The sequence below is a fragment of the Moschus berezovskii genome, chromosome Y (genome assembly GCF_049115385.1).
Source record: "Moschus berezovskii isolate FMDL1 chromosome Y, NW_MosBer_1.0, whole genome shotgun sequence".
Lineage (NCBI taxonomy): Eukaryota > Metazoa > Chordata > Mammalia > Artiodactyla > Moschidae > Moschus > Moschus berezovskii.
In genome coordinates this window covers 11,865,561-11,892,038 of record NC_142489.1, presented here as the reverse complement: position 1 = coordinate 11,892,038, position 26,478 = coordinate 11,865,561, and the positions used below count along the sequence as shown (strand labels likewise).

The 26,478-nt window shown below is 41.2% G+C and overlaps 2 protein-coding genes and 2 pseudogenes across 7 annotated transcripts in view; 1 reads left to right on the top strand and 3 right to left on the bottom strand.

Annotated features, from left to right (window-relative positions):
- LOC129557943 (ubiquitin carboxyl-terminal hydrolase 9X-like) overlaps nucleotides 1–26,478 on the bottom strand; it is a 218,582-nt gene that overhangs the window by 167,401 nt on the left and 24,703 nt on the right. The window lies entirely within an intron of this gene.
- Nucleotides 16,631–21,185, top strand: LOC129557944 (actin-related protein 2/3 complex subunit 1A-like; annotated as a pseudogene).
- LOC148773059 (protein CFDP2 pseudogene) overlaps nucleotides 18,646–26,478 on the bottom strand; it is a 32,131-nt pseudogene continuing 24,298 nt past the window's right edge. The window contains exons 3-4 of the transcript XR_016037005.1: nucleotides 19,663–23,835; nucleotides 18,646–18,657 (exon numbers count right to left, since the gene is read on the bottom strand). The product of XR_016037005.1 is annotated as a protein CFDP2 pseudogene (transcript). The remainder of the gene's footprint in view (nucleotides 18,658–19,662; nucleotides 23,836–26,478) is intronic.
- The window catches only part of LOC129557926 (U2 small nuclear ribonucleoprotein auxiliary factor 35 kDa subunit-related protein 2-like), a 27,800-nt gene continuing 25,053 nt past the window's right edge, over nucleotides 23,732–26,478 (bottom strand). Inside the window, exon 9 of the mRNA XM_088834391.1 lies at nucleotides 23,732–23,835. Within this exon, the coding sequence (XP_088690517.1) occupies nucleotides 23,732–23,835 (104 nt within the window). The remainder of the gene's footprint in view (nucleotides 23,836–26,478) is intronic.

The window sequence follows — 26,478 nt, the reverse complement described above, 5'->3', positions numbered from 1 at the left end:
TGAGGTTAGGTCATAGCAGTGAAAGCACTAGATCCTAAGCACTATATCAGTGGTCAATGACAAGGGTCCCAGCCCTTTCACTTTGCAGAAAAGAATTTCCATTAAGACAGACTGTAAAGAAGCAAGTAAAGTATTTATTAGGAGGAAAAAGAGTATAGTACATGCACACAAGCAGCATATGGGCAGATTCAGATGGTAAGTCCCTGATTTGCATCAGCATGGCAGGTTAAATCATTTAAAAGTGGCATTTCTTTTGGTTTTTCCTTTGGCCAGCCATTATGATTTGCCTCGCTCTTTAGCTGTTTAATTTGCACTTGAACACAGAAGTAAATTTTTCAATTCACTTGTATTTTCAGATCCCATAGTTATTATTTTCTTATATCAATTTTATGTGTCTGTTGATATTCTCATTTTGTTACAGATCATTTCTTGAGTTTTTTACTCGTCTGTGTTCTCATTTAGGTCTCCAAGCATATTTAAAACAGTTGTTTTAAAGTCTACATTTAAGATAGAGCACTGTTTCTTTTGGCCAGTTTCTAGAAATGTATTTTGTTGCTTTGACTTTGTCATGTTTTCCTGTCTGTTGACAATCTTTTGTTCAAAACTTGGCATCTGATAAAAAGCCTTCTCTCCTACTTTTCATGAACTGACTCTACCAGTTAATTGGTGTAATGGCTCAGGATCCAGCCTATATCTAACAACACAGTTTTTGTAAATGAGGGAATAATTAACACAGAACACCAAAAGCAAGGGAGTGCATTAGCTACACCTCACCCTGTAAAATACTACAGAGAGGTATACAAGTTGGAACAACAAACAAAATAAATAGTACAGACAGTAACTTGAAACCACATATGCATTGCTGATTTTAAATGTTTTAGTTTCCTCAGGAAGTTTTACCTGCAGTTCTGTATTGAAGTTAGCTATTCTATTCTGGTCTTTTGTTTGTTTTTGCATGTAATCTATGGTCTCCAGGCATTCATGGAGTTTGCAGTGCCCCCTGAAGCGCCTTCACAAACTCTGGCACCTGGCACTACTTTCAGCAACTTCCAGCCTGATATCCAAATTTTATTATCATCAGCATTCCAAGTTCTGTATATTTGTATAAATAGATACCATTGCCTTGGGCAGCCCTAGAGAAGTCAGGATGTTGCAGGAAAGTTCCATCCTTTTTTCTCTCTCTCTCTCCAGGGCAGGAGCCAGCAATTGGTTGGCTTCCATCCTACTGTTACTAGTTTTGCTTGGGAAGGGTAAGCAAAGATACCGTGGAATTTCCTATTCCTACTATTTGAATCCAGGTTTTTCTTGTTTAGTTAGTTGTTGCATCTTCCTAATTGCTGTTTTTAATAGGTTTCAGTGCTAACCTGGTCTGTAGTAATTGACATATTCATGGGAGAACAAGTACTTGGAGATTTGTTGTTTTTATCTTTCTTTGACCTTCTCTTGTGATGTCTTTATCTAGTTTGGATCAGAATAATGCTGGCTTCATAATACGAGTGAAGAAATGTTCTATTCTCTTCCATTTTTGCAAAAGTCCTAATTTCCAAAGAAATCTTCTGTAGGTTTTACTTCCTAGTCGCTAAGGGTCGGACACGACTGACCGCCTTCACTTTCACTTTTCACTTTCACACATTGGAGAAGGAAATGGCAACCCACTCCAGTGTTCTTGCCTGGAGAATCCCAGGGACGGGGGAGCCTGGTGGGCTTCCGTCTATGGGGCTCACACAGAGTCGGACACGACTGAAGTGACTTAGCAGCAGCAGCAGTGACCTATAGGTCAAACTTTCTCCTAAGTAACCTACACTTGCTTTATATTATTTTTGCCCAGGGCCCTCCCCCATTAACCCACATGAAACAAAGATAATTGCCCTCCATCAGTTCCTCAGATAACCTGCAGTTTACAACAAATATACACAATAATTTACAAACAAGTTCTGCTTTCCTCCTTCCAGAATCAGATCAGCATCCTACACTAAGAACTCAGCTGTGTGCCATCGAATGGGTGGGTAAAGAGCATGTAAGATACTACAAAGCTTCTGTAGTATATTCAAGTTGTCTCTTCATACATTTTTCTTAATTCCTGAGCATAACAGGTTTCTAGAGTCCTGACAGAATTGATTTTGACAATTCTGCATTTTGTGTTTGTGGATAAATGAGATTTTGATGATGTATACTCTGCCATTTTGCGTGTATCACTTCCTGATTCTTTGTAATTTACAAGCTGTACTGATTTTGTGAATACTGAATACATATATAATTTGTTATAATTCTGAAAGAACAAAGTAAGATCATTTAGTATGGGCTTCTATAATTAACATCAGTCTGAAACTTTCAAACATTAGTCTTAAATATAAAATATCATTAAGCTATATATGCATAGCCTAACTCTTTCATACTAGAGTCATCTAATTATTTAAAACCTTGGAAGCAGCTTAAAATTGGTGAAAGAATACATTTATTTTAGTAGATTTCCAGATCTCTTTTTTAAGGTTTCTCCCCAATAAAGTCCCTTTGTGGATCACTGCCTTGTCATGAAGAAGGGGCTATATAACTCAATCATGCTATGAGCCATGGTTGTCTAGGATTGCCTGGAGGCGTCATAGTGGAAAGTTCTGACAAAACATGGTCCTCCAAAGGAAATGGCAAGCCACTCCAGTATATTAGCTGTATACAAGCAGGAAATGGCAAGAGTAAACACTGATATTTTAGGAATCAGTGAACTAAAATGGTTGGGAATGGGTGAATTTAATTCAGATCTACTGTGGGCAAAAATTTCTTAGAAAAAATGGAGTAACACTCACAGTCAACAAGAGTCCTAAATGCAGTACTTGGATGCAATCTCAAAAATGACAGAATGATCTTTGTCCGTTTCCAAGGCAAACAATTCAAAATCATAGTAATCCAAGTCTACACCCAAACACTAATGCCAAAAAAGCTGAAACTGACCAGTTCTATGAAGACCTTCAAGAACTAACACCAAAAAAAAGATGTCCTTTTCATCACAGGGGACTGGAATGCAGAAGTACAAAGTTAGGAGACACCCAAATCAGGAGTTAGCAGGCAAGTTTGGCCTTGGAGTACAAACTGAGGCAGGGCAAAGACTAACAGAGTTTTCTCAAGAGAACGCACTGGTCATAGCAAACACCTTCTTCCAACAACACAACACTCTATACATGGACGTCACCAGATGCCAACACCAAAACCAGATTGATTATATTCTTTGCAGCCAAAGATGGAGAAGTTCTATACTGTCAGCAAAAACAACAATGGGAGCTGACTGTGGCTCAGATGATGAACTCCTTACTGCCAAATTCAGACTTAAATTGAAGAAAATAGGGAATAACACTCGGCCATTCAGGTATGACCTAAATTAAATCCCTTAAGATTATACAGGGAGTGACAAACAGATTCAAGGGGTTAGATCTGACAGACAGAGTGCCTGAAGAACTATGGATGGAGGTTCATAACACTGTGCAGGAGGTGGGGATCAAAAGCGACTCCAATTAAAAGAAATGCAAATAGGCAACATGGTTGCTGAGGAGGCCTTACAAATAGCTGAGAAAAGAAGAAAAGTGAAAGGCAAAGGAGGAAAGGAAAGATATACCTATCTGAATGCAGAGTTCCAAAGAATAGCAAGGAGAGTTAAGAAAGCCTTTTTAAGTGAACAATGCAAAGACAGAGAAGAAAACATAGGAATGTTAGAACAAGCAGAAGAGATCAAGAAGAGATGGCAAGAATACACAGAACAATTCTACAAAAAAGATGTTAATGACCTGGATAACTATGATGGTATAGTCTCTCACTCAGAGCCAGACATTCTGGAGTGTGAAGTTAAGTGGGCCTTAGAAAGTGTTCCTATCAATAAATCTAGTGGAGGTGATAGAATCCAGCAGAGCTATTTAAAATCCTAAAAGATGATGCTATTAAAGTGCTGAACGCAATATGTCAGCAAATCTGGAAGACCTAGCAGTGGCCAGAGGAATGGAAAAGATCAGTTTTCATCCCAATTCCCAAAAGGGGCATTTGAAAGAATGTTCAAACCACAGGACTATTGTACTAATTTCCTATACTAGTAAGATAATGCTCAAAATCCTCCAAGTTAGGCTTCAGCATTATGTTAACCAAGAACGTCCAGATGTACAAACTGGGTTTAGAAAAGGTAAAGGAACCAAAGATCAAATTTCCAACATTTTCTGGATCACAGAGAAAGCAAGGGAATTACTGAAAAATACGTACCTCTGTTTCATTGACTATGCTAAAGCCTTTATCTGTGTGGGTCATAACAGTGGAAAATTCTTAGAGATGGAAATACCAGACCATCTTACCTGTCTAATGAGAAACCTGTATGTGGGTCAAGACACAAAGGTTCAAACCTAACATGGCATAATAGACTGAGTTATTTCTTACTGAGAAATAACTATGAGAAGGCTGTTTATTGTCACCCTGTTAATTTAAATTACACGCAGAGTACATCATGTGAAATGTGGGGCTCAATGAGTTATAAACTGGAAATAAGATTGCTTGGAGAAATATCAACTGCTTCAGATATGAAGATGAAACCACTCTAATGATAGAAAGCAAAGATGAACTAAACAGTATCTTGATAAGGGTGAAGGGGGAGAGTAAAAAAGCTGGCTTAAAATTCAACATTCAGAAAACTAAGATCATAGTATCCAGTATCCGGTCCCATCACTTCATGGCAAATAGACGGGGAAAAAGTGGAAGCTGTGATAGATTTCTTCTTCTTGGAAAGACTAAGACAGTGACTACAGCCAAGGCATTAGAAGACAACTGCTTCTAGAAAGAAAAGCTATGACAAACCTAGACAGTGTGTTAAAAAAGCAAAGACATCACTTTGTCAGCAACAGTGCATACAATCAAGGCTACAGTCTTTCCAGAAGATTTGAGAGTTGGAAAATAAAGAAGGCAGAGCACCAAAGAACTGATGCTTTCTAACTGCAGTGTTGGACTCTTAAAAGTCCCTTGCATAGCAAGGAGATCAAACCAGTCATCTTAAAGGAAACAGACCCGAATAATGTTTGCAAGGACTGATGCTGAAGCTTAAGCTCCAATCATTTGGCCATGTGATGCAAACAGCTAACTCACTGGAAAAGACCCTGATGCTGGGAAAGACTGAAGGTAGAAGAAGAAGGGTGGGACAGAAGATGAGATGGTTGGATGGCATCACTGTTTCAGTGGACATGAGATGATGAGGAACAGAGAAGCCTGGAGTGCTGCAGTCCATGGGGTCACAAAGACAGGACTTGGCAACAACAGTCCAATGACGAGGGATTTTCTCTAAGAGTGATCTTCAGAATTGATTAATGTCAATTTCTTGTTTAAATACAGTAAGATAGATTACTGGATATAAATCTTTCCTAAAATTAAAACTGAAATCAGATTGATTATACTCTTGGCAGCCAAAGATGTACAAAAACAAGACCTGGAGCTTCAGATACAAACTAAATCAAATCCCTTAAGATTCTACAGTAGAGGTGACAAATACATTTGAAGTATTAGATCTGGTAAACAGAGCACCTGAAGAACTATGGAAAGACATTCAAAACATTGTACAAAAGGCAGTGAAAAAAACCATGCCAAAGAAAAAAAAATGCAAGAAGAAAACATGGTTGTCTGAGGAGGCCTTACAAATAGCTTTGGAAAGAAGAGAATCAAAAGGCAAGGAAGAAAGAGAAAGATACACATAACTGATTACAGTTCAAGAAAATAGCAAGGACAGATAAGAAAGCCTTTTTTAAATGAACACTACAAAGAAATAGACGAAAACCATGGAACAGGAAAGATTAGAGGTCTATTCAAGAAGCTTCAGAGATAGCAAGGAAATATTTCATGCACAATGAAGTACAGAAACAACAAGGGCCTAACAGAAGCAGGAGATTCCTAGAGGTGGCAAGAATACATAGAATAACTATACAAGAAAAGTATTAATGATTTGATAACTAGTATGGCACGTTACTACCCTACAGCCAGATCCTCTGGAGTGTGAAGTCATGTGGGCCTTAGGAAGCATTACTATGAAAAAAGCTAGTGAAATTCCAGCTTACCTATTTCAAATCCTAAAAGATACTGCTGTTAATGTACTGTACTCAATATACTAGCAAATTTGGAAAATTAAGCAGTGGCCAGATTGGAAAAAATGCATTTTCATTCCAATATCAAAGAAAGGGAATCCAAAGAATGTTCAAACTACCACACAATTGCACTCATCTCACACTAGCATGTGAAGTAAAGTCATGCTCAAAATTCTCCACGCCAGGCTTCAGTGATACATGACCCGTGAACTTCCATACGTTCAAGCTGGTTTTATAAAAGGCAGAGAAACCAGAGATCAAATTGCCAACATCCAGTGGATCATGTAAAAAGCAAGAGAGTTCCAGATAAACATCTATTTCTGCTTTATTGACTATGCCAAAGTCTTTGACTCTGTGGATCACAATAAACTATGGAAAATTCTGAAAGAGATGGGAATACCAGACCACCTGACCTGCCTCTTCAGAAATTTGTACGCAGGTCAGGAAGCAACAGTTAGAACTGGATATGGGACAGACTAGTTCCAAATAGGAAAAGGAGTAAGTCAAGGCTATATATTGTCACCCTGCTTATTTAACTTATATGTAGAGTACATCATGAGGAAAGCTGTGCTGGATGAAGCACAAGCTGGAATCAAGATTGCCGGGAGAAATATCAATAACCTCAGATATGCAGATGACACCACCCTTATGGCAGAAAGTGAAAAAGAACTAAAGAGCCTCTTGATGAAAGTGAAGGAGGAGAGTGAAAAAATTGGCTTAAAGCTCAACATTCAGAAAACTAAGATCATGGCATCCGGTCCGATCACTTCACAGCAATAGATGGGGAAACAGTGGAAATAGTGGCTGACTTTACTTTTGGGGGCTCCAAAATCACTGCAGATGGTGACTGCAGCCATAAATTAAAAGTCGCTTACTCCTTGGAAGGAAAGTTATGACCAACCTAGATAGCATATTAAAAAGCATAGACATTACTTTGCCAACCAAGGTCCATCTCGTCAAGGCTATGGTTTTTCCAGTGGTCATGTATGGATGTGAGAGTGTATAAAGCAAGCTCATTGCCAAAGAATTGATGCTTTTGAACTGTGGTGCTGGAGAAGACTCTTGAGAGTCCCTTGGACTACAAGGAGATCCAACCAGTCCATTCTAAAGGAGATCAGTCCTGGGAGTTCATTGGAAGGACTGATGTTGAAGTTGAAACTCCAATACTTTGGCCACCTGATGGGAAAAGCTGACTCATTGGAGAAGATGCTGATGCTGGGAAAGATTGAAGGCGGGAGGAGAAGGGGATGACAGAGGATGACATGTTTGGATGGTATCACCAACTCCATGGACATGAGTTTGGGTAAACTCCGGGAGTTGGTGATAGACAGGGAGGCCTGACATGCTGCAGTCCATGGGGTCGCAAACAGTCAGACATGACTAAGTAACTGAACTGAAAGAATGCTCAAACTATAGTACAGTTGTTCTCATTTTTATGTTAGCAAGATAATGCTGAAAATCTTTCAAGCTAGGCTTTGACAGTATGTGAACTTAGAACTTCCAGATGTCAAGTTGAATTTAGAAAAAGAAGAAGAACCAGAGATCAAATTTCCAACATCCACTGTATAATCAAAAAAAAAACAAGGGAATTCCAGAAAAATATCTGCTTCATTGACTACACTAAAGCATTTGATTATGTGAATTCCAACAAACTATGGGAAATTCTTAGAGAGATGGGAATACCAGACACCTAATCTGCCTCCTGAGAAACCTGTATGCAGGTCAAGAAGCAATACTTAAAACTGGACATAGAAGAAAAGACTGGTTCAGAATTGGAAAAAGAGAATTTCAAGGCTGTGTATTGTCACCCTGCTTATTTAACTTATATGTAGAGTATATCGTGGGAAACGTCAGGGTGGATAAATAGCAGCTGGAATCAAGATTGCCGGAGAATACCAATAACCTCAGATGTGCAGGTGACACCACCATAATGGCAGAAAGCAAAGAGGAACCAAAGAGCCTCTTGGTGAAGGTGAAAGAGGACAATGAAAAAGCTGGCTTCAAGTTCAATATTTAAAAAATTTAGATCACGGCAGCCAGTCCCATCAATTCATGGCAAATAGTTGGGAAAAAAGTGAAACAGTGACAGATTTTATATTTTTGGGCTCCAAAATTACTGTGGATGGTGACTGCAGTCCTGAAATTAAAAGAAGTTTGCTCCTTGAGAGAAAAGCTATGACAAACCTAGACATCATATGAAAAAGCAGAGATATCACCTCAGCAACAAATGTCCGTATCTTCAAATGTACGGTTTTTCCAGTAGTCATATATGGATGTGAGAATTGGACAATAAAGGCTGAGTGCAGAATTGATGCTTTTGAACTGTGGTGTTGGAGAAGACTCTTGGGAGTCCTCTGGACAGCAAGGAAATCAAACCAGTCACTCCTAAAAGAAACTAACCCCACATTCTGTTTGGAATACTGAATATCTGAATACTGAGGGCTTCCCTGGTGACTCAGATGGTAAAGCATCTGCCTGCAATGTGGGAGACCTGGGTTTGATCCCTGGGTTGGGAAGATAGACTGCGAAGGCAATGGCAACCCACTCCAGTATTCTTGCCTGGAGAATCCCATGGACAGAGGACCCTGGTAGACTATAGTCCATAGGTCACAAAGAGTCAGGCACGATTGAGCGACTTCAGTTTAGTTTCCACTGATTGAAAGGACAGATGGTGAAGTTGAAGTAGCAATCATTTTGGCCACCTGATATGAAGAGACAACTCATTAGAAAAGACCCTGATGTTGGGAAAGACTGAAAGCAGGGATCAACAGAGGGTGAGATGGTTGGATGGCATCACCGACAAAGAATGTGAGTTTGAGCAAACTTCAGGAGACAGTGAAGGACAGGAAAGCCTGGCATCTGCAGTCCATGGTGTCACAGAGTCAGACACAACTTAGTGTTTGAACAGCAACAACAAATAATTCATAATTTTTTATCTATATAAAATGCCACATGACATTATTTGGCATTTTTTCCCCCATTAAAAATTTTTTTTTCTTTTAACACTTTTTCTTTTTTGGGAGGGGTTTATTTTTCCACTTTTTCTTGGGAGAGATTTCCTCTGTGATTTGTAAATGGAAGATTTTAATTTACTTCAGGCTATAATAATTTTCATGAAGGGACTGAATTTCTTTAATTCTTGTAATAAGATTGTCATGAGTTTAATCCTTCTGAATGGGCAGGATGTACTATTCCATTTAAGTTTCTGTGAAACTCAGTATTCACCAGGTAATGTATACTGAAAATCTTTCAGAGTATTAATAAATACTGTCTTTAGGATTTTATAAGATGTAGAATTATCATTTAGAATAATGATTGTTACCATTACACACAATAAAGTAGAATTATAAGAGGTGACTCTCAACTCCTGGGCATTCTTTTAAAGGTGCTGCTGCTGCTGCTGCTAAGTCACTTCAGTCATGTCCGACTCTGTGTGACCCTATAAACGGCAGCCCACCAGGCTCCCCCATCCCTGGGATTCTCCAGGCAAGAACACTGGAGTGGGTTGCCATTTCCTTCTCCATTTTTAAAGGTGAGTAGTATTTAATCTTGTAAGAAACCTGAAAATTTAAGTTTTTATTTCACTGTCAACAAAATGTAGAAATCTTTGCATCTGTTTATATTATTTCCATGTTATGAATACTTTAATATCCTTGAGTACTATGAAACTCGCATAACAGAAAAAATAAAGACCTGATACATTAATTAGAAAAAACACACAAAAACCTTCTCAGCTTGGTGAAAAACCAGGACTCTTACAGTTGTTTATTTTCCAGTCTGCAGCTTTAATCCCATTAAACAATTTTTGTTCTGTATGTGATTATTTTTGGCCATCCCTGTGGCATGACAAACTTCCAAGAGCAAAGACAGAATCTGCTTCCCTGCAGTTGACCATCAAGGGAGTCCTATACATGATGATATAGCTTAATCCTCCCACTTAAAAAAAATTAGACCTATGAACTTTTGAGAAATAGTTCATCTTAAGTACATGTACCTTTAAGAAGCAGAAGGATTAGTTTCATCATCAATGAAGTGTGATGAATCTTATCAAGCATAAAACCTGCAGTTGTTAAAATGATTACTAAAGAAAATAAAGCTGAAATAAGGCCTTAGTGGAAGCAGTGTTGTTATCAGCCAACTGGTTTTGTCTACAAATGCTGATACATTCAAGAAAATTAAAACATAGTATGATTATGTTTTATATATGTGTTATAATGAATAACCTACTTTTGTCACTAAAGTGTATGTGGAAATAATATATATGTAAAATTAATTTGTGCCATTACATAACCTTTCAGGTTGAACAGTTAAGGAATTGAAGAATTATGAGAATTAAGGAATTGAAGAATTATGTCTTGTTATTGAGTCATGTTGTGCTATGTATCTAGTATCAATGTCTCTTTAAGATGTGAAAACTATGTGAGAAAAATACTTTGTACATTACTTGTTGTTCAGTAAGTAACCCTTTAGAGGTGTTAATGCTCATTTTAAATATTAAAAAACTTCATTGGTTTATACCTAAATATTTTGTCTTGGTTTGGCAATGTGTTACGGTTTGGTAATATGCTTTCAGTATATTTCAGCTTATTGTATTTTCAGTTCAGTTCAGTCACTCAGTCGTGTCCGACTATCCACGACCCCATGAATCACAGCACGCCAGGCCTCCCTGTCCATCACCAACTCCCAGAGTTCACTCAAACTCATGTCCACAGAGTCAGTGATGCCATCCAGCCATTTCATTCTCGGTCGTCCCCTTCTCCTCCCGCCCCCAACCTTTCCCAGCATCAGAGTCTTTTCCAGTGAGTCAACTCATCGCATGAGGTGGCCAAAGTATTGGAGTTTCAGCTTAGCATCAGTCCTTTCAATGAACACCCAGGATTGCTCTCCTTTAGAATGGACTGGTTGGATCTCCTTGCAATACAGGGACTCTCAAGAGTCTTCTCCAACACCACAGTTCAATTTTGGTTCATAAAATATTGAAGTTTTTCAAAGTATATACTTAAAAAAATTTTTTCAGCATTTACTTTTTGTTGTGCTGATTCTTGGTTACTGTGCATGGGCTTTCTCTAGTAGCCAGAGGTTACTCTTCACTGCAGTACACAGGCTTCTATTGTGGTGGCATTTCTTGTGTGGAGCTCCATCTCTAGGGCTCACAGGCTTTCAGTGGTTTCATCATAGGGGCTCAGTAGCTGGGGCACACAGGCTTAGTTGCCCTGAGGCACGTGGGATCATCTCAGATCAGGGATCAAACCTGTCTCCTGCATCAGCAGGCAGATTCTTATCCACCAGGGAAGTCCAAAAGTTGTATGTGCACTTTATAATGAAGCATGAATCATATTTTATTATGAATGGAAAAGTACTATATAATCCATGTTTATGTCTAGACTTTAAACTTAAGTCTGAATTAAATAAACTAACATCAAACAGAAAATTCAAAGATGCTCAACATTCAGTATTTTATCAGATCTCACTAATTTCCTCAAACGGAATGGTAAATGGTTGCAGGTCCCCTACATTCAAGCCTTCTGGGACCTTAGAAGCTGTCCTCCTCTCTGCAAGGACTGTTCTACCTATAAAACATTCCTCTGCTCCCTCTCCACCTCCATGACAAAAGAATCCAAATCTAAAGCCCCTAAAAGGCCCCCTAAACCCTCAGCCCCCAATTCTGACCCAGCAGATAAGCCTCCTCCCTACCATCCTGGAGACAAATCTTCCAGAGATGAGACCCCTTCCTCAGCCCTTCTTCCTCCAAAACAGGAAATGATGACTCTGAAACCCCTAAAGAGATTTCCAACCCCCGCCCCCACCACCACCCATCGGCCAGGACCGGAAGCAAACACATTTCTTATCAGAGAGGTAGTGGGACTGGAGGGCCCTACATGGGTTCATGTGCCTTTGTCAATTTCTGATATAAGAGAAACTGAAGAAAATTTGGGATCCTTTTCAGAAAATTCTACTAGATACGGAAAAGAATTCCTCCACCTTACACAATATCATTTAACCTGAAATGATCTTTATTACATCCTAAATGCCAATTTAACCCCTGATGAAAAGGAACGGATGTGGCAGACAGCCCGGACTCATGCCCATCAGCTCCATAACCAAGATAAGTCTGATCTGGTGGCTGATGATTCAGTCCCTTTAACTGAGCCACAGTGGACATATCAAGCAGGAGATGGCGACATCCTAGACCTGCATCGTATGATCACCTGTTTACTAGAAGGAATGCTATAAAGCTCTCACATTCATGTTAACTACAATAAGATTAGGGAAGTAAGTCAAGAAAAAGATGAAAATCCTGCCCTTTTTCTTTCCCAGCTTACTAAGGCAGTCCAAAAATACACTAATCTAGATATTTCCATCCCCTGCTGGATTTCTGTACCTACACGTCCAGTTCATAAGCCAGTCAGCCCCTGATAATTGCCAAAAACTACGCCAGTTAGAGAAGGACCCCGAAACCTCTCAGCGAGATCTCCTAGAAACAGCCTTTAAAGTTTTCAACAATAGGGAGCAAGAAGTGGAAAAAGAAAAGGAAAGAAAGGTGAAATCCGGTTTATTCGCTGCAGCTATCCAAAGAAAAAATTCAACCCCTTTGGTCCATCAACTTCAGCCCACCTGTATGGGTGCTATCCCTTCTGGCCCCTCCTTAAGATGTAACAAAAGGGGACACTGAGCTAAGTCCTGCCCAAACCCCCGGCCACCCACCAAACCCTGCCCCACCTGCAAACAATGGGGCCACTGTAAAATGGACTGTCCTCAGACACTACCCACCAAATCTTGGGGCCCAACCCAGGCCCAACAACTATGGGCCGGAAACCAGACTCAGGCGCACCCTGGCACCCCAGACCATGGTTCCTCGGATGAGGTGAAAGATGATCCAATTGTGCCTGAGTTATTCCAGTGATGGAGCCCAAGTTCCAGACTCCAAGTCTGCCCCATACAGACGGACCCAGAGCTTCGGGTAATTGGCATGGTGGCTGGACACAAAGTCCCGTTCCTAATAAGAACTGGAGCAGCGTTTTCACTTTTAACCTCCTTTAAGGGCCCTCTCCAACTTTTAGAAGTGGCTTCAGACATCCTTTTTTATCCCCAAATAACCCCTCCTCTCCTTTGTTCCTCTGCAAAACAACAGTAATACATTCTTTTATAGTAGCTCCTTGATGCCCAATGGCACTGATGGGACGTGATCATCTGGCTAAGCCACAAACTTCTATAAACCTCCCCTTCTTAGATTCCATATCAATTCTTTGCATCCAAATGGCACCTGAACCCGTGGCCAGCCCTCACTCCCAAAACCTGCTCCCCGACCTTCCCCCAGTAGATCCTCAGGTCTGGGACACCGAAGCCCCATCAGTAGCGACACCATTCTCCCGTACAGTTCTTTCTTAAAAACCCCTCGCAAGTAATAACCGAAACTCAATATACCCTGACCACAGAATCCAGACAAGGACTTAAACCAATAATCTCCTGACTGCTCAAAACCAGCCTTGTGTGGCCTATCTGTTCTCGTTATAATACCCCTATATTGCCAGTCAAAAAGGGACCGCACTCCTGGTGTCCAGTCCAAGATCTCTGCAAGATCAATGAGACCATAATACCTGTACAACCTGTGGTCAGTAATCCCTACACCCTTCTCTCACATATTCCCCCTGACACATTCTATTAGACCTCAAAGATGCTTTCTTTACTATACCTGTAAACCACTCCTCACAGCCCCTATTTGCCCTCACCTGGATAGATCCAGAAACATATCAATCTCAACAATTAACTTGGACCATTTTACCACAAGGGTTTACAGATAGCCCTCATTTTTTTCGTCAAGTCCTCCAAAGGGACCTGCAAACTTTAGACATAGGCTCTACTACCTTACTCCAATATGTAGGTGATTTATTATTATGTAGTTCCTCTCACCATAACTGCCTAGTCCACACTAAGACAGTATGAAATGCCCTAGGCAACTGGGGTTACAGAGGCTCGCTCTCCAAAACACAAATTGCTTCCACCTTTGAAATCCAATTCTGTTCCATAGTATCTCTCTTATACTCACATCCCCAAATGTCAGGATCTTCTTATCCTCCCTTCTTCCTCTGACCCATAAACTCCTTCAAATTCCTTACCTCAACTATCTATTCTGCACCCCTAATTTAACCCATACCCTTCTATATGCTTCTAGCCTATAATTGGCTTAAGACTGCTAGATATGTTTATCCATAACTCTTCTGGGAGATTCAGCCCTCCCCACATCCATCCTCAACTGGACCACAGGTAACATGTCCCTACATCCTCATACTGTGGGGAGCCTTTATTTGTCTCATGTCTTAAATAGCTGCTGCTGCTGTTGCTAAGTCACATCAGTCGTGTCCAACTCCTCGTGACCCCATGGACTGTAGCCCACCAGGCTCCTCCGTCCATTGGATTTTCCAGGCAACAACACTGGAGTGGGTTGCCATTGCCTTCTCCAAATATCTTCACACTAGTGACCAAATCAGAAAGTCATATACACTCTTAAAATCTTTACTCACCAAACTTTCCTCCTTCAACAAAAAGCCTCCAATAGGAGGTCCTATCGCCCAAGAGTAACACCGTTACAAAGAGCTCCTTTTTGCATATCCAGAAATTCCCAAAACAGTTCATATGACCAACCCGTGGGCACAATCCCTAACTCTAGGTGCAACCATACCTCCACCTTACTCTTTGCCACTGAAAAGGCTATATATAATGTTTCTGGTTCTGCAAGACACTCTTTAACCTTTACAGGACAGTTTCACTCAACATATTTCTCCACCTCTCCCATTGTTGGAGCCAGCTTAGTGGGGTCTCTGAGCATCCTTGAACAAATGATCAAAACCCTCCGCACCAATTCCTCTGCGCCATTGACTTCAGCTGTTGTATTAGGACACCTGGCCTATTTTTCCTGTGTGGGACATCTACATACCTGTCTACCTACTAACTGGACCAGAACCTGTATCCTCATACACTCCAGTCCAAACATTTTAACAGCCCTCAATGATCAACCCTTGTCTATTCCTCTCAACCACAAGCAAATAAACGAGCCATTCATTTCATTCCCCTCTTAGTAGGACTAAGAATAGTGGCTGGAATTGAAACAGACACCACCAGCTTAACCACCTCCATTCAAAACTGTCAGACACTATCTAAAGACCTATCAGACAGCCTCCATGAAATAGCTCAAAGCCTAATAACTATCCAAAATTAACTCGATTCCTTGGCAGCTATAGTATTACAAAACAGAAGGGAATTAGATCTACTCACTGCAGAGAAGTGGTCTGTGCCTTTTTCTAGACGAATCCTGCTGTTTCTATGCCAACCAGTCGGGTATCATCCAAGGAGCCGCAAAAAACCTTACAGATCAAGCCTCATGAATCCTCCAGAGATGAAGCAACACCTGGCAGTCATGGTTAACAGACTGGAACTGGTTGCCTTGGGTTTCACCCCTTCTCAGACCATGCATTTTTATCATCTTGCTACTCACCTTTGGGCCTTGTCTGCTTAATCTTTTCCAGGGATTCCAAGACCAAATCCAAGCCATTTCCTGAGACCAAGTCAAGACTGTTCTTTTGCTTAAGACCCTGATGGCTAGAATAGAAAATCAACTACGGGCCTTAGACTTCCTTCCTCCCAGACCACAAACCCCTGACCCTCATTTATCAGCACAAACAAGCCCTGAACATTAAGACACCCACCTCTGTTTTCTCTTTTTATATATATTCCTTAGAGTCTGGAATGAAGGAAAGTTACACAGCTCAAAACAGCCTGGAGTTAAAACTCCCCTCCAGGTTCTCCCCAGCATTCTATGCAAAACAAAGAACTCTCTCACCCAAAGAAAAATGGACATTAAGGTTGATTATGCCCAGCTTCCAGCCGGTCCCAGCCTCTGGCTGATCTCCGGAGTTCCTTGCACCAGCCGTTTAACTAATTCGAACAACCTTGGGGAAGAACTGACCCCCTTAAGATGGTAGATTTCCACATATATGCCTATATATACTAACTCTCTTCTTCGGTTAGTGCAGCAGTTCACCAATCTGATTGCCGCCCATTCTCACCTCATTAAAGGTGATTTGTTTCTTTAAAGTGCCAGTCTCATTCTTTTCCCGAATCTCGCCTTCTCTAAGTCCTTTACCCTACAAATGTAGTGTTTTTATTTCTTTCCAAAAGCTTAGTCAAACTACGGAGAATTGCTGAAAATTTTTCCGTTTTCAGTAAATTGTTAAATATTCATTTTCATTTAAATATAGTTGTTTGCTGTAAGGACAAAAATGGAGATTTAGTTTTCATATACTTATTAAACAAAGAAAGTGGATCCTGTGTTACTCAAGACTTTTATCTATTTTCAATAAATGCCACTTTTAGAACTTTGCTGCAGTTGACTCTTGAATATTTTCTAGTGAACAATTAACATTACAGGTATTAAAAAATATAACTTGAGGGCCCTCTGCCCATGTCCAAGGGAGCCTGTTTCCATTGACTGACCAGAGCCTGTGACTTCAATGCTTTGAGTCAGTCCAGACAGCCCAACCCCAGCTTTCTATCCTTTGAAAACACTAACAATGTCACTGCATCAATTTTTACTGGAGCTAATCACCTGTCATGCCTGGAACAGGGATCATACCCAGATCACCCTTAGCACCAATAATCATGAAGTCCACATCTATAAAAAGAATGGGAGACAGCGGGTGAAACTTCATGAGCTCAAGGAACACAATGGACACATCACAGGTTTCAACTGGGCTCCCAAGAGTGACCGCATCATCACTTGCGGGCTGACTGCAATGCCTAAGTCTGCAGTCAGAAGGATGATGTCGAGAAGCTAATCATTGTGATCCTGAGAATTAATCAGGCTGCCACTTTCGTCAAGTGGTCCTCGCTAGAGAACAAATTTCCCATGGGCAGCGGAACACAACTCATCTCCATTTGTTGCTTCAAGTCTGAAAATGACTGGTGGCTAATCAAGCACGTTGAAAAGCCGATTCACTCCACAGTCCTCAAATTGGATTCAAATCCCAACAACGTCTTGCTGGCAGGGGATCCTGTGAATCCAAATGCAGGGTGTTTTCTGCCTATATTAAAGAAGTGGATAAGAAGCCAGCCAGTACATTCTGGGGTGGCAAGATGCCTTTCAGTCAGCTGATGTCAGAGATCACTCGCAGTGGCACCAGCAGCTGGGTACACAGAGTCAGCTTCTTAGCCAGTGGCAGCCGCCTGGCCTGGATCAGCTACCACCACAAAGGTCCACAACAAAAAGCATGCAGGTCTCAACTCTGAATCCCTCCAGATGGTGTCACTCGTCTCAGAGAACAACGTCGTGGCTTCCGGTAACAATTCCTGCCCTATGCTCTTTAACTACAATGATGTGGCTGCTTCACATTTGTCTCCAAGCTAGACCACCCCATCAGAGCATCCAGAGTAACATGTCGGCCATGGAGCGCTTCCACGACATGAAGAAGTGGGTCACTAATGAGGACTATAACACAGCCCTGAAAATGCTGCAACAGAACAGCATTCAGTTCAGTTCAGTTCAGTCGCTCAGTCATGTCTGACTCTCCGCGACCCCATGAATCACAGCCTGCCAGGCCTGCTGTCCATCACCAACTCCCGGAGTTCACTCAAACTCATGTCCATTGAGTCATGCCATCCAGCCATCTCATTCTCTGTCGTCCCCGTCTCCTCCCACCCCCAATCCTTCCTACCATCAGACTCTTTTTCAGTGAGTCAACTCGTCGTATGAGGTGGCCAAAGTATTGGAGTTTCAGTTAGGCATCAGTCCTTCCAATGAACACCCAGGATTGATCTCCTTTAGAATGGAATGGTTGGATCTCCTTGCAGTCCAAGGGACTCTCAAGAGTCTTCGCCAGCACCGTAGTTCAAAAGCATCAATTCATCAGCGATCAGCTTGCTTCACAGTCCAACTCTCACATCCATACATGACCAAGGGAAAAACCATAGCCTTGACTAGACACACCTTTGTTGGCAAAGTAATATCTCTGCTTTTTAATATGCTGTCTAGGTTGGTCATAACTTTCCTTCCAAGGAGTAAGCATCTTTTAATTTCCTGCCTGCAATCAGCATCTGCAGTGATTTTGGAGCCCCAAAAAATAAAGTCTGACACTGTTTCCACTGTTTTTCCATCTATTTCCCATGAAGTGATGGGACCAGATGCCATGATCTTTGTTTTCTGAATGTTGAGCTTCAAGCCAACCTTTTCACTCTCCTCTTTCACTTTCATCAAGAGGCTTTTGAGTTCCTCTTCACTTTCTGCCATAAGGGTGGTGTCATCTGCATATCTGAGGTTATTGATATTTCTCCCAGCAATCTTGATTCCAGCTTGTGCTTCTTCTAGCCCAGCATTCCTCAAGATCCAGCCCAGCGTTCCTCATGATGTACTCTGCATATCAGTTAAATAAGCAGGGTGACAATATACAACCTTAACGTACTCCTTTTCCTATTTGGAACCAGTTTGTTGTTCCATGTCCAGTTCTGACTGTTGCTTCCTGAACTGCATACAGGTTTCTCAAGAGGCAAGTCAGGTGGTCTGCTATTCCCACCTCTTTCAGAATTTTCCACAGTTTATTGTGATCCACACAGTCAAAGGTTTTGGAATAGTCAATGAAGCAGAAATAGATGTTTTTCTGGAACTCTGTTCTTTTGTCCATGATCCTGCAGATGTTGGAAATTTGATCTCTGGTGCCTCTACCTTTTCTAAAATGAGACTGAACATCTGGAAGTTCATGGTTCACATACTGCTGAAGCCTGGCTTGGAGAATTTTGAGCATTACTTTACTAGTGTGTGAGATGAGTGCAATTGTGCGGTCATTTGAGAATTCTTTGGCATTCCCTTTCTTTGGGATTGGAATGAAGACTGACCTTTTCCAGTCCTGTGGCCACTGATGAGTTGTCCAAATTTGCTGGCATATTGAGTGCAGCACTTTCACAGCATCATTTGTCAGGATTTGAAATAGCTCTATTGGAATTCCATCACCTCCACTAGCTTTGTTCGTAGTGATGCTCTCTAAGGCCCACTTGACTTCACATTCCAAGATGTCTGGCTCCAGGTGAGTGATCACGCCATCGTGATTATCTTCGTCATGAAGATCTTTTTTGTACAGTTCTTCTGTGTATTCTTGCCACCTCTTCTTAATATCTTCTGCTTCTGTTAGGTCCATACCATTTCTGTCCTTTATCGAGCCCTTCTTTGCACGAAATGTTCCCTTGCTATCTCTAATTTTCTTGAAAAGATCTGTTTTTCCTATTCTGTTGTTTTCCTCCATTTCTTTGCATTGATCACTGAGGAAGGCTTTCTTATCTCTCCTTGCTATTCTTTGGAACTCTGCATTCAGATGCTTCTATCTTTCCTTTTCTCCTTTGCTTTTCGCTTCTCTTCTTTTCACAGCTATTTGTAAGGCCTCCTCAGACAGCCATTTTCCTTTTTTGCATTTCTTTTCCATGGGGATGGTCTTGGGCCCTGTCTCCTGTACAATGTCACGAACCTCCGTCCAGTGTTCATCAGGCACTCTATCAGATCTAGACCCTTAAATCTATTTCTTAATTCCACTGTATAATCATAAGGAATTTGGTTTAGGTCATATCTGAATGGTCTAGTGGTTTTCCCTACTTACTTCAATTTAAGTCTGAATTTGGCGATAAGGAGTTCATGATCTGAGCCACAGTCAGCTCCTGACCTTGTTTTTGCTAACTGTATAGAGCTTCTCCTTCTTTGGCTGCAAAGAATATAATCAATCTGATTTTGGTGTTGACCATCTGGTGACGTCCATGTGTAGCGTCTTCTCTTGTGTTGTTGGAAAAGGGTGTTTGCTATGACCAGTGCATTCTCTTGGCAAAACTCTATTAGCCTTTGCCCTGCTTCATTCCGTGCTCCAAGGCCAAATTTGCCTGTTACTCCAGGTCTTTCTTGACTTCCTACTTTTGCATTCCAGTCCCCTAGAATGGAAGGGACATCTTTTTTGGGTGTTAGTTCTAAAAGGTCTTGTAGGTCTTCATAGAACCGTTCAAGTTTGGCTTCTTCAGCGTTACTGGTTGGGGCATAGGCCTGGATTACTGTAATATTGAATGATTTGCTTTGGAAACGAACAGAAATCATTCTGTCGTTTATAAGATTGCATCCAAGAACTGCATTTCGGACTCTTTTGTTGACCATGATGGCTACTCCATTTCTTCTAAGGGATTCCTGCCCACAGTAGTAAATATAATGGTCATCTGAGTTAAATTCACCCATTCCAGTCCATTTTAATTCACTGATTCCTAGAATGTCTACGTTCACTCTTGCCATCTCCTGTTTGACCACTTCCAATTTGTCCTGATTCATGGACCTAACATTCCAGGTTCCTATGCAATATTGCTCTTTACAGCACCGGACCTTGCTTCTATCATCGGTCACATCCACAACTGGGTATTGGTTTTGCTTTGGCTCCCTCCGTTCATTCCTTCTAGAGTTATTTCTCCACTGATCTCCAGTAGCATACTGGGCACCTACCGACCTGGGGAATTCCTCATTCCGTATCCTATCATTTTTCCTTTTGATACTGTTCATGGGGTTCTCAAGGCAAACATACTGAAGTGGTTTGCCATTCCCTTCTCCAGTGGACCACATTCTGACGTGGGATACACCGGCTCCGGTGGCACAACTGACCACACGCAGAAGCGTGGCTGAGAGGAGCTACCCCACATCCAAGGTAAGGTAGAGCGGCTGCGCTTTGGTGGAGCAGCTGTGAAGAGATATTCCACGACCGAGGTAAGAGAAACCCAAATAAGACGGTAGGTATTGTGAGGGGGCATTTGGGGGCAGACACACTGAAATCATAATCCCATAAAACTAGTTGATCTGATCATATGGACCACAGCCCTTTCTAACTCAATGAAACTAAGCCGTGCCGCGTGGGGCCACCCAAGACGGACGGGTCATGGTGGAGAGGTCTAACAGAAGAGCATATCTCAAGTGTCTATGAGGTGGACAAAGCAGACTGTAGCAAATTTTGCACTACTAACACCAACAGAAGCGTGACCATTTGGGATTTCAAGATGTTCGAGTCTTCCATCCAGCGTCTTCAGATAATGTGAAGCTGAGCGAGGCTCCAAACCCAGAGTGAGCAGGGACAGGCTGCGCCAGGGCAGGTCCACGCTCAGCATGCAAAGGAGAGTCAGTACTTGGAAACTGAAGATGCACACTGTGTATTTTGTTTGAATATAATTGGGAAAAGTGTTGGTTCTTTAAAAGCAGCAGTGATTTGGGTTTTCTTTTGGGGGTTGTTTTGTTTTGCAATTTCATTCCATTCTTGAGAAAAGCTTCTCTTTAAGTAGTTTATTAGGGAAAGTTGTCAACGCTAACTTAAAGGAAGGGGTGGAGAGGTATGTACATTGTCTGCTGAAACAATTAAAACAGTGAATATGAAATATATATATATATATATATATAAAAATTGATTCCTTCTATCCACTTTTCCACCTTCTGCAATTTTTTCTAGTTTAAGTGCGGGCACAATCACTAAAATGAACTGTATTTGCAAAACTTACTGCCTCGTTTATATAAAGCCAAAACCTAGGTATTCATGATACCTATTAGTACAGGTATTACAAATACAAAATACTGTATACTGAGTTTTGTAAGGATGAAAGACCATTATATTAAGTTAAAATTCCACTGAAAATTGTAAGATTACAGAGCCCATGAACTGTTCATTGAAAACAGCCATTAGTCCCATTTGCAAATGGAATTTCTAACTTATAAATAGTTATTATAAGTGAGGTGATTTACAATAAGTATTTCCAAGATAACATGCCCATTTATTCTTTTAAATATAGTTCCAAGTACACTCCCTCAAGGCCATTCACTGCCCTATATAAACACCTATATTTGAGGGTATGCACTGTAATTAAGACAGCCTATCACTAAAGCACCATGAGGCCTATGCAGGGAAAAACAGAAAAAAAGATTCCTGTGGCCAACCAATGACTTATCTTTTGAAAACTCCCTCAATAAGGCAGGCTTTCTTTAGGATGGTTCAGAAGTAACTCCTAGACTCTTGTAAAGCAATCTAGACCGAGACAAGAAAGATGAAAAGTAGCAGAAAAGACAAGTCAAGGATTTGCCTGGAAGGCAGAGGCCACAGAGGAGTGGGTTCAGTGTTTTCTTTGAACCAATATGTGCCTCACATAACCGGAACTGTCTTGCTGGGTGTGAATGTTCTAGGAGTATGTTCTGTTTTGCAATCTGCTTATCCTTTCATGGGATTCCTCAAGAGGCAGGTGCTCTAATGGCTTTTTAAGTGCATGAGCTGTGCTCACACAACTTAAACTGGCCCAATCCCCACCTGAAGGGAGAAGAGGAAAAAGAGGAAAGGAGAGGCCTCATCAGTTTGGGTGGCAACTACTAGAGTGCTGTGGACTATGGTGCCTCTGGAACACAGCAGAGCATAACCTTGGCCAGAGATCAACTGATTCTACAGCTACTTGTTCACTACAGTTCAAGGAAAAAGAAATTAGAGAAGACAGTGGAGGGGAGGGGAAGATGCACCTGCATGCTCCCTGTTGTGGGCACTGTGTGGGTTGGAAAACAAATCTCCACCAGAAAGGATGCAGAATGAAAGAATAATAGAGTTCACTAAAGCAGTTCATTAAAGCACTAAAGCATCTGCTCTTAGAAAGGAAAGCTAGGACAAACCTAGACAGTGTATTAAAAGCAAAGACATCACTTTGCCAACAAAGATCCATATAGTCAAAGCTATGGTTTTCCCAGCATCATGTACGGATGAAAGAGCTGGACTATAAAGAACGTTGAGCAAAAAAAAAATTGTAATTAAAAACAAAAAGAAGGCTGAGCACCAAAGAATTGACGTTTTCAAAATGCGGTGCTGGAGAAGACTCTTGGGAGTCCCTTGGACAGCAAGGAGATCCAACCAGTCTATCCGAAAGGAGATCTGTCCTGGATATTCATTGGAAGGACTGATGCTGAAGCTGAAACTCCTACTTTGGCCACCTGATGCAAAGAACTGACTCATTGGAAAAGACCCTGATGCTGGGAAACACTGAGGGCAGGAGAAGGGGATAACAGAGGATGAGATGGCTGGATGGCATCACTGACTCGATGGACAAGAATTTGAGCAAGCTTCGGGAGACAGTGAAGGACAGACAGCGAAGCGTGGCATGCTGCAGTCCAGGGGGTCAGAAAGAGTCAGACACAACTGAGCTACTGAACAACATAATAAGGTATACAATCACTGAAGAACACAGTGACGAAGTAAGTTAAAGTATGAAGTTTATTTGGATTTGGGGATCTGAAAAGTTCAGTCTCTGCTCCCTGATGTCCTCCCACCATGGCTTATGGACCTGGAGGAGCTCTGGCTGCCACTCCTGATGCTGTGGTCCCTTTTTCTTTTGCTGCTTCAGGAACTGTGACTTCCGCAGCTCCTAAACCTGTGTTTGTGAGATTTCTTGACCTCATGACTACTCCTCCTCTTCCTGTCAGCCTCCTCTTTCCTCTTGTAGGAGTGCACCCGCACAGGGCTCCTCCTTCTCCTTTGCCGGTTATAGTAGTCATCACAGTGGTCCAGCCTCACCCTCCTCACTGAGCTCTTCCCAAAGGAGGAGCCAGTCCAAACTGGAGATAGTTAGATGGCTCCATTTGCTTCACAAAACTCATCATTTGGCTTTCTGAACACGTGAAGGAAGTTGCAGTGTTTCCCTCTGGGACATTGCTCTAATTCAAATAAACCTGCAATGGCACAGTAAGGAAACAGCATTTACTGCTTGCACTTCATCCTTTCACAAGGTACAGTGATGGTGTACCAGTGTGATAAAGCTATTTTCTCCCACATATTTAAAATAGCTTGTGCAAACTGATTTCACAGTTCAGACTCACAGATTTCAATAACATTCAAATGTTCTAACAAATTGGCATTACAAAAGGTAAAGTTTCACAACTAAGTAAGAACATCCCATTTCCCCACCGGACTACACAACCAAACAAATTGTGACCACACTTATCTAGGGTTTCACCATCCCAGATAGTAACAGTGAAGATCCCAAGGTAATAGGGAAGAACACACTCCTTGGAGTCTAGGTGGCAGTGTGATTTGAGAGCAGAGTGGTAGTAAGACAATTACTAATGAAAAGGCAGCACTCTCTGTAGGTACAAGAACATATATTTTCCTTGTATTTTAAAATAAGATGATAAATATCAGCATACTATTTCAAATTTACCAAGGTCTCTTAATACAAAACATTCCTGTCAAACTGAAATCTATATTAATAATATCACTAGGGCTTTTGAACTTAGTAAAATAGCAGTAACTTCCTCAAATATGTAAAATAGTTAAAAGTGAAACAGATACCATCCTCCAGGACACTATATATGACAGTTAAGATAGACCCTAGACTTAAATTATAAAATTCTTTTAAAATAAATGAAGTAAATTTCATCAAAATTAACTGTGTCTCAAAGTACACCAGCAAAAAAGTGCACTATAAAATTTATTTGCACAGCATACATGGGTAATACAGGGCCTCTATCTACATTATCTAAGGAATACTTACAAACTCAATAATAAAACAATTAACCCAGTAAAAAACAGACAACTGCTTTCTCATTCCTTCAGAAGATTATAAATATGACCAGAAAGTTCATAAAAAGATGTTCAACATAACTGGCCATTACAGAAATGCAAATGAAAACCACAATGAGATAGTATTTCACACTTGACAGGATGGGTAAAATATTGAGAAAATTAACTGTTCCGAATAGGAAAAGGAGTACATCAAGGTTTTATATTGTCACCCTGCTTATTTAACTTATATGCAGAGTATATCATGAGGAACGCTGGGCTGGAAGAAGCACAAGCTGGAATCAAGATTCCTGGGAGAAATATCAATGACCTCAGATATGCAGATGACACTACCCTTATGGCAGAAAGTGAAGAGGAACTCAAAAGCCTCTTGATGAAAGTGAAAGAGGAGAGTGAAAAGGTTGGCTTGAAGCTCAACATTCAGAAAACAAAGATCACGGCATCTGGTCCCATCACTTCATGGGAAGTAGATGGGGAAACAGTGGAAACAGTGTCAGACTTTATTTTTGGGGGCTCCAAAATCACTGCGGATGCTGACTGCAGCCATGAAATTAAAAGACGCTTACACCTTGGAAGGAAAGTTATGATCAACCTAGACAGCATATTAAAAAGCAGAGACATTACCTTGCCAACCAAGATCCGTCTAATCAACACTATGGTTTCTCCAGTGGTCATGTATGGATGTGAGAGTTGGACTGTGAAGCACTAGCTGATCGCCAAAGAACTGATGCTTTTGAACTGTGGTGTTGGAGAAGACTCTTGAGAGTCCCTTGGACTGCAAGGAGATCCAAACAGTCCCTTCTAAAGGAGATCAATCCTGGGTGTTCATTGGAAAGACTGATGCTGAGACTGAAACTCCAATACTTTGGCCACCTCATGTGAAGAGCTGACTCACTGGAAAAGACTCTGATGATGGGAGAGAATGGGGGTGGGAGGAGAAGGGGACGACAGAGAATAAGATGGCTGGATAGCATCACCAACTCGATAGACATGAGTTTGAGTGAACTCCAGGAGTTGGTGATGGACAGGGAGGCCTGGCGTGCTGTGATTCATGGCGTTGCAGAGTCGGACACAACTGAGTGATTGAACTGAACTGATGGGTATATGGAAAACCAGTAATCATACCCTGCTGGTGTAATTATACAATAATTCGGTTGCTTTAGAAAACTGTTAAGCAGTTATTCAAAACAGTAAACCTAGAATTACCATGAAAGTGAAAGTGAAGTCACTCAGTTGTGTCTGACTCCCAGCGAATCCATGGACTGCAGCCTACCAGGCTCCTCCACCCATGGGATTCTCCAGGCAAGAGTACTGGAGTGGGCTGCCATTTCCTTCTCCCAAAGAATTACCATATGATCTTGCAATTATGCTATGAATCATGTGCACAAGAGAAACATACATAAAAATCTGTGGGTGAACTTTCACAGTAGCATTATATATAATAGCCAAAAGGTGGAAACAACCTAAGAGTCGATCAACTAACAAAAAAATAAAATGTTATCAACACTATTGCTTCTGAACTGCAGTACTGGAGAAAACTCTTGACAGTCCCTTGGAAAGGAAAGAGATCAAACCAGTTCATTTTAAAGAAAATCAATCCTGAATATTCACTGGTAGGACTAATGTTGAAGTTTAGCTCCAAGACTCTGGCCACCTGATGTGTAGAGCCAACCCACTGAAAAAAATTGATGCTGGGAACGACTGAAGGAAAGAGAAGGGGACGACAGAGAATGAGATGGTTGGATGACATCACTGACACAACAGACATGAGTTTGAGTAAACTCTGGGAGATG